The 12,901-nt window shown below is 32.5% G+C and overlaps 1 protein-coding gene across 26 annotated transcripts in view; it reads right to left on the bottom strand.

The window, feature by feature from the left end:
- The window catches only part of LOC130440507 (cAMP-specific 3',5'-cyclic phosphodiesterase), a 266,092-nt gene that overhangs the window by 36,692 nt on the left and 216,499 nt on the right, over positions 1 to 12,901 (bottom strand). For all 26 annotated transcript variants that reach the window (XM_056773721.1, XM_056773722.1, XM_056773714.1 and 23 more), the window contains 2 exons: positions 8,920 to 8,984; positions 6,877 to 6,989 (listed from right to left, as the gene is read on the bottom strand). In XM_056773721.1, the coding sequence (XP_056629699.1) occupies positions 6,877 to 6,989; positions 8,920 to 8,984 (178 nt within the window). The remainder of the gene's footprint in view (positions 1 to 6,876; positions 6,990 to 8,919; positions 8,985 to 12,901) is intronic.

The following is a 12,901-nucleotide window of genomic DNA, read 5'->3' as shown; positions in this document are numbered from 1 at the left end:
CCCACGTGCATCCCAAAAAACCGACGCCATGACCTTGTCTGCAAATGGAACGGTCTTTGCCTCCCTTTTCAGTCCCTTGTTTTGATTGTCCTATTGTTTAAACATTGCCGAAACCTCGATGGTAACAGCATTTGTTTACAAATTCACTATTAATGTCTGCTAAACAAATACAAATACATTAGACATTAAATTGTGTACTTTTTAATACAGTGACATTTTCCGAGCAACTGCCGCCATCTCTAAGTCAGGCCCGGTACTTCTGAGACCATCCCCGTATATGTTTATTTAAATATTCAAAAATGTTTTGTTTTTTATATTTTGCAATAAAAATAAATTTGTTTAGAAACGTTAAAGTCGAATGAAATTTTATTTTGAACCGAAACGTATTCTATGTCTATAGAGAATTAAAAAAAAAACATAAAAAGTCAAGTATTGGTAATAAAAAAAGGACGTAGCCACAAAACTAAAATAAGTAAAATAACGAGACCGTTTCACGGTTTATACCGGCGTTAAAATAAGGTAAAATGGAATCGAGCGATTAATTTTTTTTAATAGAATAAAATGTATCTAAAACATGCATGCACTAAAACGTTCTAATCTAATAGTTCAGTTTAAATATCGTGGATTATTTTTTTGTCATTAGTAAAAAGGATGAGGGATGAGACGTTACGGTGATCGTAAAGAATTTATGATTATTTTAACGGTACGCATTTGAATCCCAACCAAATTAGTCATGGGAAAGTGTGAAACGTAGTTGGGACGTTTTTCGGAAATAACATTCTGGTGAAACATCTTCAAGACGCTGTTTCTGTTACATTGCGAGCAAACGCGGCACCCATCTTGGGCACAGCTTTCCATTATGTGATATACCGCACTTTTTGAAACGCCTACTATGTCTACCAGTTCGCGCACTTCCAGTCGACGATCGTTCAGTACCGCTTTGAGTATTTCCTTCAACGTTTCTCGAGTTGTTACCTCATTTGGTCGACCAATGGTTTTCGCAGGTCGTACGGCCTCGTTTAAACTCTGCTATCCAATATTTCACTGATATAAACGAAGAAGCAGTCTCACCAAGAGTAGAATCTAGTTCAGCTTTAATATTTGTTGGTCTAATGCCTTTCAAATGAAAGTATTGTATCCATGTGTACAAAATCACTATTGATTGCTGCCAAACACGTACTTTCTTATACAGTGATATTTTTCAAACAAAAACTGCCACCTCCAGGTCAGTCCAAGTACTTCGGGGACCATCTTCGTAGTTTGGACGTCACTCTGACACCGACTCTCTAGGATATTATGTTGGTGTGAAAGATTATTTAGAAATCTAGCAAGCACATCCCTCAATATTCGAGATTCGTGCTAGATACTCCATAGTTTCGATATCAAAAACTTCTAGGTTATTCTCCTGAGAGGTTTTTGCTGAAGTTCAACAGATCAAAATTGTTTTGGTCACTCGCACAAAAAATTTAATTTAAAATCAATTTTGTAAATTAAATGAATTGCGTATCTGTAATTTTTTACTTATTACTCATAAAAACAAACAGAAAATTAGAACCTGCCATAAATAAATATCATATACGAGTGTCTTAAGATATTTAATGTAGTTGTAGGAATTATAAGTAAACCCAATGAGAGTTTCTGAAATTACTGGATCATAATTAAATTTCCGGCAGCAGTTTACATACAAGGATCAATAATAAAAAAGCTGTTGAAGCATTACTTTTTTTGTAGGCTAAAATTTTGATAATTAAAGACAGAAACTGTTTGTATATGAAATAAGCGAGTTGTCAATGTCAGATAATATTTTGATAAAGACAAAAATGAGGTCGAAACTTCAAAAATCGTTTCTATTTATTTTTTATAATAGATCTAAAATCAAGATCATTTCCTCAAGCAAATAAATAGTTTTACATAGCAATTTTAAGCGTTATTTTTAATGAAAAACAAATCTGTTGTAGATTTTATCAATTCTAATATATTGATATTAGAAATGTTATTTTTCAAATAGGTTCGAGGTTGTTTTTGGTTCGTGACAAACACTTATTGGCGTAGCAACCAATTTTATTCTGCCCAGAGTTTCAATGACAAATTGAGAAATTGAAGGGTCATACTCTAAATAAAAATAATTTTTTTTGTCAAAAATATAGATAGAAAGAGCCACATTTTGTCTAAATAAAGCGAGGGCATCTTTGTGTCCAAATTTAAATTTGTCCGAATAAAACTTGGAAGAATCATTTTGTCCCGGAATAATTTTGAAAAGGCAACATAAAGATGAGGAAAGCCTCTTGTCCAAATCAAAATTTCAAAAGTCATGTTTTGTTCAATTCAAAAAATGACAAACCATTTTTTGTTCAAAATCGATTTAAAGATCCGTTTTGTATCCAACTTATATTGATTTTTAGAAAAATCAATATAAGTTGGATCAATAAAAATAAATAGAATAATTTGTTGTTATGTCCAAATGACACCAGTTAAAGCAATTTGTCGTTAAAATGAAAATAAGGTAGTAAAAAGAGCTTCCTTTGTCCAAATTAGAATTTAAAGTCATTTTTTGTCCAAATAAAAACAGATGAAAACATTTGTGTCCAAAAAAATTTGAAAATCAATGTCTTGTCCAAATGTAGAAAGGAAGAGCCACTTTTTGTCCAAATAAAGCTCAGAAGAAGCATTATTTTCCCAGAAAAACCTCTTTTGTTCAAATTAAAATCTCAAAAGTCATATTTTGTTCAATTGAAACTATAAACAACCAAATTTTGTTTAAAATCAATTTGAATTTGAATTTTTCATCTAACTAAAAAGGGAGAGGGCCATTTTTGTCCAAATGCACTTAGGAAGAGTCACTTTTTGTTCAAAATTACTTTAAACTACTTTTGGTCTAAATAGAAATAAAGAAAACAATTCTTTGTTTTGTCCAAATGAAATCAGTAATAGCAAGGGAGAACTCCTTTGTCCAAATTAGGATTTAAAGTCAATTTTTGTCCAAATTCAATTTTAAAATGCCATTTTTTGTCCAACCAAAGATAGAAAAATATCATTTTGGAGCAAAATGGAGCTTAATAGTTATTTTTTGTCCAAATAAAAACAGATGAAAACATTTGTGTCCAAAAAAAATTTGAAAATCAATGTCTTGTCCAAATGTAGAAAGGAAGAGCCACTTTTTGTCCAAATAAAGCTTAGAAGAAGCATTATTTTCCCAGAAAAGCCTCTTTTGTTCAAATTAAAATCTCAAAAGTCATATTTTGTTCAATTGAAACTATAAACAACCAAATTTTATTTAAAATCAATTTGAATTTGAATTTTTCATCTAACTAAAAAGGGAGAGGGCCATTTTTGTCCAAATGCACTTAGGAAAAGTCACTTTTTGTTCAAAATTACTTTAAACTACTTTTGGTCTAAATAGAAATAAAGAAAACAATTCTTTGTTTTGTCCAAATGAAATCAGTAATAGCAAGGGAGAACTCCTTTGTCCAAATTAGGATTTAAAGTCAATTTTTGTCCAAATTCAATTTTAAAATGCCATTTTTTGTCCAACCAAAGATAGAAAAATATCATTTTGGAGCAAAATGGAGCTTAATAGTTATTTTTTGTCCAAATAAAAACAGATGAAAACATTTGTGTCCAAAAAAAATTTGAAAATCAATGTCTTGTCCAAATGTAGAAAGGAAGAGCCACTTTTTGTCCAAATAAAGCTTAGAAGAAGCATTATTTTCCCAGAAAAGCCTCTTTTGTTCAAATTAAAATCTCAAAAGTCATATTTTGTTCAATTGAAACTATAAACAACCAAATTTTATTTAAAATCAATTTGAATTTGAATTTTTCATCTAACTAAAAAGGGAGAGGGCCATTTTTGTCCAAATGCACTTAGGAAAAGTCACTTTTTGTTCAAAATTACTTTAAACTACTTTTGGTCTAAATAGAAATAAAGAAAACAATTCTTTGTTTTGTCCAAATGAAATCAGTAATAGCAAGGGAGAACTCCTTTGTCCAAATTAGGATTTAAAGTCAATTTTTGTCCAAATTCAATTTTAAAATGCCATTTTTTGTCCAACCAAAGATAGAAAAATATCATTTTGGAGCAAAATGGAGCTTAATAGTTATTTTTTGTCCAAATAAAAACAGATGAAAACATTTGTGTCCAAAAAAAATTTGAAAATCAATGTCTTGTCCAAATGTAGAAAGGAAGAGCCACTTTTTGTCCAAATAAAGCTTAGAAGAAGCATTATTTTCCCAGAAAAACCTCTTTTGTTCAAATTAAAATCTCAAAAGTCATATTTTGTTCAATTGAAACTATAAACAACCAAATTTTGTTTAAAATCAATTTGAATTTGAATTTTTCATCTAACTAAAAAGGGAGAGGGCCATTTTTGTCCAAATGCACTTAGGAAGAGTCACTTTTTGTTCAAAATTACTTTAAACTACTTTTGGTCTAAATAGAAATAAAGAAAACAATTCTTTGTTTTGTCCAAATGAAATCAGTAATAGCAAGGGAGAACTCCTTTGTCCAAATTAGGATTTAAAGTCAATTTTTGTCCAAATTCAATTTTAAAATTCCATTTTTTGTCCAACCAAAGATAGAAAAATATCATTTTGGAGCAAAATGGAGCTTAATAGTTATTTTTTGTCCAAATAAAAACAGATGAAAACATTTGTGTCCAAAAAAATTTGAAAATCAATGTCTTGTCCAAATGTAGAAAGGAAGAGCCACTTTTTGTCCAAATAAAGCTCAGAAGAAGCATTATTTTCCCAGAAAAACCTCTTTTGTTCAAATTAAAACCTCAAAAGTCATATTTTGTTCAATTGAAACTATAAACAACCAAATTTTGTTTAAAATCAATTTGAATTTGAATTTTTCATCTAACTAAAAAGGGAGAGGGCCATTTTTGTCCAAATGCACTTAGGAAGAGTCACTTTTTGTTCAAAATTACTTTAAACTACTTTTGGTCTAAATAGAAATAAAGAAAACAATTCTTTGTTTTGTCCAAATGAAATCAGTAATAGCAATGGAGAACTCCTTTGTCCAAATTAGGATTTAAAGTCAATTTTTGTCCAAATTCAATTTTAAAATTCCATTTTTTGTCCAACCAAAGATAGAAAAATATCATTTTGGAGCAAAATGGAGCTTAATAGTTATTTTTTGTCCAAATAAAAACAGATGAAAACATTTGTGTCCAAAAAAATTTGAAAATCAATGTCTTGTCCAAATGTAGAAAGGAAGAGCCACTTTTTGTCCAAATAAAGCTCAGAAGAAGCATTATTTTCCCAGAAAAACCTCTTTTGTTCAAATTAAAACCTCAAAAGTCATATTTTGTTCAATTGAAAGTATAAACAACCAAATTTTGTTTAAAATCAATTTGAATTTGAATTTTTCATCTAACTAAAAAGGGAGAGGGCCATTTTTGTCCAAATGCACTTAGGAAAAGTCACTTTTTGTTCAAAATTACTTTAAACTACTTTTGGTCTAAATAGAAATAAAGAAAACAATTCTTTGTTTTGTCCAAATGAAATCAGTAATAGCAAGGGAGAACTCCTTTGTCCAAATTAGGATTTAAAGTCAATTTTTGTCCAAATTCAATTTTAAAATGCCATTTTTTGTCCAACCAAAGATAGAAAAATATCATTTTGGAGCAAAATGGAGCTTAATAGTTATTTATTGTTCAAATGAATATAGGAAGATCCACTTTTTGTCCAAAGGGAGCTACTTTTTATTAAATAAAGATAAGAAGGACCTTTTTGTGTAAAGTAATATAGAGACATGTCGAGCCATTTCACTAAAGGTGGGGAAAGTCATTTTTCGTCGAAATTAGATACTGAAAAGTCATGTTTTCACCAAAAGCAATTTGTAAAGCTACTTTTGTCCAAATAAAAATAGAAAAAAACCATTTGTCGTCAATATAAAAATAGGAAGAGCGTCTTTTGACAAAATAATAATTTGAAGTCATTTTTCGTCCAAAATCAATTTTAGAAGCCAACTAAAGATAGGAAGATCCATTTTTTTTTCATACAAAAATAGAGAGAATCATTTTTTGTTCCAATTAAAATATGAAAAATCACCTCTTGTCCGAAATATATCAATCATTGTCCAAATGAACACTGCAATAGCTAATTTTCCTACAAATTAAAATTGAGAAAGGGATTTTAATATGCAGATATGTCGTTTCCGATAACTCCCATAAAAAATCCAAAAGATCAAAATCTGGGGATATCGGTGGCCATTCTATCTATCCATCAGTCTAAATATCAGCATCGAAAAACGCGGGAGAGGCAAGTTCAGGATTAGGAAACAAATTCCTCTTGCATGTATTCTTACTTTAGCTGGAAGTCGAGTAGTCCAGCTTAATTTGCTCTATATTTAAATCTGTTAATTTATAAAATATCAATTCAGCATTCCAGTTAAACGAATCATATTTAAAGGCTTCTCACAACAAAAATGGTCATTAAAATGAGAAAGTTGCGATGGTTTTTTAGTATAATCACAGCCACGTATATACATATACAAGTATTTCTAAAATTAGAAAGTTATCAAGAATATATATCAAATAAAAATAACTTCCTTGGGCTCAAATCAGTCATAAAGTGTTTATTATTAGAAATAAGTAGATATTTTGGGTATTTCCCTTCCCGATTTATTCGATAGCCTATTTCCTACTGAAAAATAGCATCTACCGATAAATTACGTGGAAAGTGCAACACGGAAGGTTATTTTTACATTTTGTATTTTTTTTATACCAATTAAAAGTTCAAGTTTTGATAAGAAACCGGGATCTCAAGTTGATAAAGGACACGCGCTATAACTGAAACGTGCTTTACAATTGAGTACTTTGTATTTCTGCTGAAACCGTTTGTATTTAAAAAAGTTGTAAATAGCGAAAAACTCACCTTCAAGGAAGCCATGTCGGAGACAGATCTATGAGTTTGTATCGTTTCCAGTTGATCTAGGCACCAATCCAACTCTTCCATGGTTTCCATTGCTAGTTTCATGTATGCTTCATCTGAAACAACAAGTCGAAATGTGGTTGAGAATTTGGCCATAGATTTAGGAATATTCCTAAATCTAGCTGACGGTAAATCTTCTATTAAATTTTTACTTTCTTGTAGATTGTTGCGGAGAGTCGTTTTGGCGTCCCACTTTCCTAGGTGTTGGTACTAACCTTCAAGCCTTTTAACGAAAAAGGCAGAACGTTCGTACAGAAGACCGATTACCAATTTCTCATCGTTTCTGGTCATCATGAAAAGTTCTTCAGACTTGTCTTAGACCTGGAGTGTTTCTCCAGTAATACTCCATCTGATTCTTTAACCATTCGTTAATGATGTGGCATTTCGTGAGGTTACATTAGGGTTCTGGTCCAGGTTATGGAGTCTTTGCCTAATTTTCAGCAAGGATGTCCACTTTCTTATTTCCTGGTATACCCTGGTAGCCAGGGATTACTTTATAGTTGTTAGCCAGTGCTTTTAGAGTTTGTTTCCACTCCCACACTAATTTGGATGTACAATCAATAGATTCCAGGTTTTTCAAGGCTCTTTGGCTATATGAGGTAATGTTTATTGCTAGCTAAAGTGATGTTCCTAGAGATATCACTTCAGATCCTTGTACTAGCTTCGAATTGTCTGTATACCAAAGAGATACGTTTCGAGATTTCGTTAGTTTTTTATTGACCCATGATTGACGATCTTTGACTTTCTTATCCATGACTCTAATAAATAGTTACTGACTTAAACTTCCTGTTTGATTCGTTTATCTATGTTCCACATAATTTCACAATATTTCTTAAAGTCTGGTATAGACTTAAGCCGATTAAAATAGCTGTTATATAAAAGATGGAGCCACTTGGACACAAAGCGAAACAAAAATAATTTTTCTTCAACTTCTTTTATTATAACTGGAATCAGAAAAGCCTGGACTTTTTTTTTTATATAATGACAACGTTAAATAACGAACACATTAATCATCGGAAATTACGTATGACGTTTCCCAGGTAAAATTAATTATAATATTTAATTTCTGATATATCGTGTGTACCCTGTCAAGATGATTTACTAATCAATGAGCAACGCAAATGTTTGCGTATTATATCATTTTTTTTCTTACTAAGTGGATTTTTCACTTCTGTTTCACAAATAATGAACGGCCTAAATGTTATATGAGAGTGTGGGGACAAAGAAATCCGTACATTTTTGACAGTTCAGCAAGTAAAGTAGGGAAGAATGTTTCTCGTAATTTGTCAAATGTCAAATGTCAAATGTCACAAATATAAACATCACGTCTGTTTAGTTTAGTTTAGTTTCAAGCATGGAAAATTTAAAATCAATATCTGAAGAAATCTTTTACGGTTAATCATTTTGTAAGAATCGGAATAACCAAACAAAAATGCTAAAAAAGAAGAGACTCATGGAAAACTAGGAGGCGGGAACGGAATGTAGTTCAAAAATCAAAAAATCGGCACCCAAATATTCCGAGAGGCAACAAATGGAACAAAAATTAAAACTAAGAAGTCCCAGTGACCAAATAGATTCTTAGAATCCAAATTAGTAGGTAGAAATTGAAGACCAAGACTAAGAAAAACATGGATAGAAAATGTTGGAGAAACAGCTAAGAAATAAAGGATAGAATAGGAAGGGATAAAAGATAAAACAAAAAATATGGAGATAGACCTCACGAAAATGTGGTTCAGGATTAAATAAAAAAAGTTTGATGTATCTTAGTACAATATATTATTGGAACGCAAAACTTAATATAATAAATATACAAATTTCTTTGTACCACACTGTCATAACACTACTTTTTAGCTAAATCATCATTTCCGGTTATTTTTTAAAATTAATAAGTGATTGATGGACTGACTTTAGTTAATAGTTATGGAGAACCAAATTGAAATATCATTGACGCAATTTTAATTTAATTGAACAATCATTAGAACTTACCATTGGGATTCAAATTTTTTGGTTGTGTAGTACTAGCACTAGCCGCACCAGATGAACGCCTAGATCTGAAAAAAAAATGCATACCAATGTAGTACAAATTCCAAGTTCCTCTCATCAAAAATTTTTTATTCCTATAAAATCATTATTCCTTCTTCTTCGTCCTTCTTTAATGCTTGTTTTTCCTCGTATCCTCCGCGGTTTAATTATTAGAGGTTGTCGCTCCATCTCTTGCGGGGTCTTCCAACGCTTCGGCGCCCCTAAGAGCGACTTGTCTCTAGCTATTTTGACCGCAGTAAACGTTTTCAATGAATTCGTAAACATGGAAAAAATTGGTCATCGTTGTGTGATACAGTACTTTCATTTGGAAGGCCTTAGCCCAACTAATATCAATATAAGGTGACAACTCAAGAAATGTTAAAGAAAATCCACGAAGCGGTAATGAATGATCGTCGACTGAAAGTGCCCGAGCTAACAGATACAGTGTTTTAAAAAGTACAGCGTTTGCTCACAATGGAATTTCATAACCATTGTTGGAACGTGGGTCCATGATTCACGCCCAAACCAAAAGAACAATCAAAACATTCAATTTAAAAGGGAGAACCGGCTCTAAAGAAGGCAAAGGTCATGGCGTCGGTTTATTTGGGATTCGCGAGGGATAATTTCCATTGCCTATATTGAAAAAGGAATAAATATCAACGGTAAGTTATGTGCGAGCTTATTGTAACGTTTGAGCGATGAAGTCAAGCAAAAACGGCCGCATTTGACTAGGAAGAAAGTTGTTTCATCAAGACAATGCACCAGCTCACACATCTGTTACGGCAATGAGTTTGTATTGCACCCTATTCGCCAGATTTTGCCCCCTCGGAATATTTTTTGTTCTACAGATTTGCAACAATGGCTCAGTGGTCTATTTTAAGAAGCTTGACGATTCTTATTATAAAAAGAGTATGGAACTTATTGAACATTGAAAGGAGATTACTTTGAAAAATTTAAATATTTTAGGTTAGGTTGGGTCTCGTATATACGAGGGTTGTCTATGCAAGAAGCCGTGGACGAAACTAGCATGTAGCTTGACTCCCGGGCCAGCTGTCTACAACATTTATTCTTGTATTGGTAGCCGTGAAAGATTTAGCTTCCATTAGATTCAAATTACGCTCTGTGATGCCAAAAAAAAAAACGTTCCTCCAGTAGAAACTCATTCCGAATTGTGTGAGGTGTATGAAGAAACGTGTACGAGTGTACATAAATGGTACCGACGTCCATGACGGATACCGTTTTGGCCAGTCACCGTTTTCGAACTAAGTGATTGAAAAAAGTGGAAGAAGCAATGCTGAAAGATCGGTTCGGGTGGAATCTGATGTCAGCAAGTCCTGCATTCATAACATTTTAAGAAATCGCTGAGGATATGTCAAGGTGGTCCTTCAAAACGCTGACGGATGACAAGGAACGGCAACGTGTGGAAGTCTTTGAAATGTATTATTCACAATCAATAAACATGTTTAAACATGTTTTTCGATGTTAAAATATTAGTTTTACTTACTATATACTATTGAAGAAATATGTAGTACGGAAATTTGCTGTATTTGAAAAATAAAGCAATACAAAACTACCGTTTTTACAAAATAGAAAAGTTTTTCGAGAATTGACAATTTCTTCGTCTCGAAATATTTATTTTGCCTTATCTTGCTAAACTAGACGAGAAGATCTTATCTTGAATTCGAGATAAGGCAAAAAAATACAATTTGGTTAAGTGAAACATCAATTTTTATAGAACCTACGAGTATTTAGGAAATTATCGATATTAATTATATATTAATCACTTTTCTATTTTGATTCGAATAATAATACAAAAATTTCACGAATAAAATGTTGGTCTATTAATCTTTTAACACAATCCGAAGTAATCATGTGTTTTTTACAAAATGATAAATTATAATAGGAAGTTACGCACATGGCTATAACAAATATTTTGGAAATGGAGAATGTAATAACACATACCTTACCTGTTTTCTAGTGTTTGTTACACGTTGCGAAGTGTGAAAATACATATTTCGAGGAACTATTGTTCAAAAAACAAACTGGTGAGGAATAATTAATTATTCAAATACTAAATATTCAATTATTTACAGAATTTATATGATCTGATTCTCCCATCTCGTTATATTCTTCTCTTCCACATATCTATAATTGGGGGATGAGGAGACATGACAATTTGATTTTGCAAGGATGTTTAATTCCTCCAAAACAACAATCTAACCTCAATCTTATTATGTGTAAAGATTAATGAGTGTCAGTTGGATTTTGACTACTTTTATACACGGGAGAATACAAAATGCAAAATCGAAAAATTTGAGTATCGAGCCATCATCAAGTACCTGTATTTAAAAGGGTTAAGAGGTAAGCAGATTTACGAGGATATGGTTAATACCCTTGGTGATCAATGTCCTTCGTATACGACCGTGAAAAACTGGACTGCATGCTTCAGAAGAGGTAAATTTTCTATTGAAGATGATGACCGATCGGGAAGGCCAGTTTCCGTGTCAGTCCCCGGAAATATCGATTTAGTTCAATGATATGATTGTATCAGACCGTCGAATTGGTCTAAAACGGATCTGATCTGAAGCACTGAATATTTCATACGAAAGCGTTCATCATATAGTTCACGTCAATTTGGACATGAGAAAAATTGCTGCAAAATGGATCCCAAATGTTTGAATGTTGACCAAAAGCGTGCAAGGGTAGAAGCATCGCGTTCAATCTGAGCTCGATTTGAAAACGATGTAGACTTCTTAAACCGAATTGTTACTATGGATGAGACTTGTGTACATTTCTACGATCCAGAAACAAAGTAACAATCGATGGATTGGCGACACTCTGGTTCTCCAAGACCTAAGAAGTTTCGTGTCCAAAAATCAGCTGGAAAAGTTCTTGCTTCAGTTTTTTGGGATTGCCATGGAGCAATCGTGATTGATTTTTATGATAAGGGTAGGACAATAACTGGAAATTACTATTCGGCATCACTGACCACTCTACGAGAAAAAAATAAAGAGAAAAAACGCGGAAAGCTATCCAAAGGTGTTTTTTTTTTCAGCAGGACAACGCCTCTTCACACAAATCTCATGTTGCCATGCAAACAATTCATGATTTAGGGTTTGAATTACTAGAACACCCCCCTAATTTACCAGATTTGGCTTCGCCAGAGTATAATCTCTTTCCTCAACTGAAAAAAAAAGTCTAAGAGGTCGTAAATTTTCTTCCAACGAGGAGGTAATAAAAGCTGTGGAGGTCTGGTTTGCAGAGCAAGAAGAAACATTTTTTTTGAAAGGTTTAGAGACGTTGCAGGTTCGCTGTAATAAGTGTATCCAATTTAGAGAAAAATATGTTGAGTAATAAAATGTTTTGACATTGAAATTTTGTTTTGTTCTATAGTAGGCTAAGAATTTTTCAGTATATCCTCGTAGGTTTTTCCAACTAGCGAGGCAAAGTCTATTGTGAATTCTAGTATGATTATGGATACTTTGGAAGGGCCGCGTATGAGGGATCGTATAAACTGCGATCCTGCGATACAAGGAAACCCAGTGTTTACAGTTGATCCGTTAATCTCACTCCTTTTAAAAAGTCTAGAATATGGGATGGCTTTAATTGCCAGAAATCTTCGTCTTCTATTCCATACGCTACCTGGTGTAGATCTGGAATTCCGTTGCCTCTCACACTTTGGAAGAATGTGGATAGATGTTTCGTCTTTGTGCAACAAAATCCGCATTCCGCATTATCTGATAAGTCTAGCGTCTTCATATGTTTGTTGAGGCGACAGTACCCCTATAGAACTCTTCGTTAGTATTCGTAGATTGTTCTTAATTACATTCGGCAAATCATCTTTGGTTATAGTTCCCCAAAAGAATCTTAGTCTGACTCAGTTGTCCCACTAATTGGTTCTGCTCCTATTTACCTTCTTTTCCAGTGCTTTTTTCCATTGTTCTGT

Source organism: Diorhabda sublineata, chromosome 2, assembly GCF_026230105.1.
Source record: "Diorhabda sublineata isolate icDioSubl1.1 chromosome 2, icDioSubl1.1, whole genome shotgun sequence".
Lineage (NCBI taxonomy): Eukaryota > Metazoa > Arthropoda > Insecta > Coleoptera > Chrysomelidae > Diorhabda > Diorhabda sublineata.
Note: the sequence above shows the minus strand (reverse complement) of the source record. Positions and strands in the feature narration are given on the sequence as shown.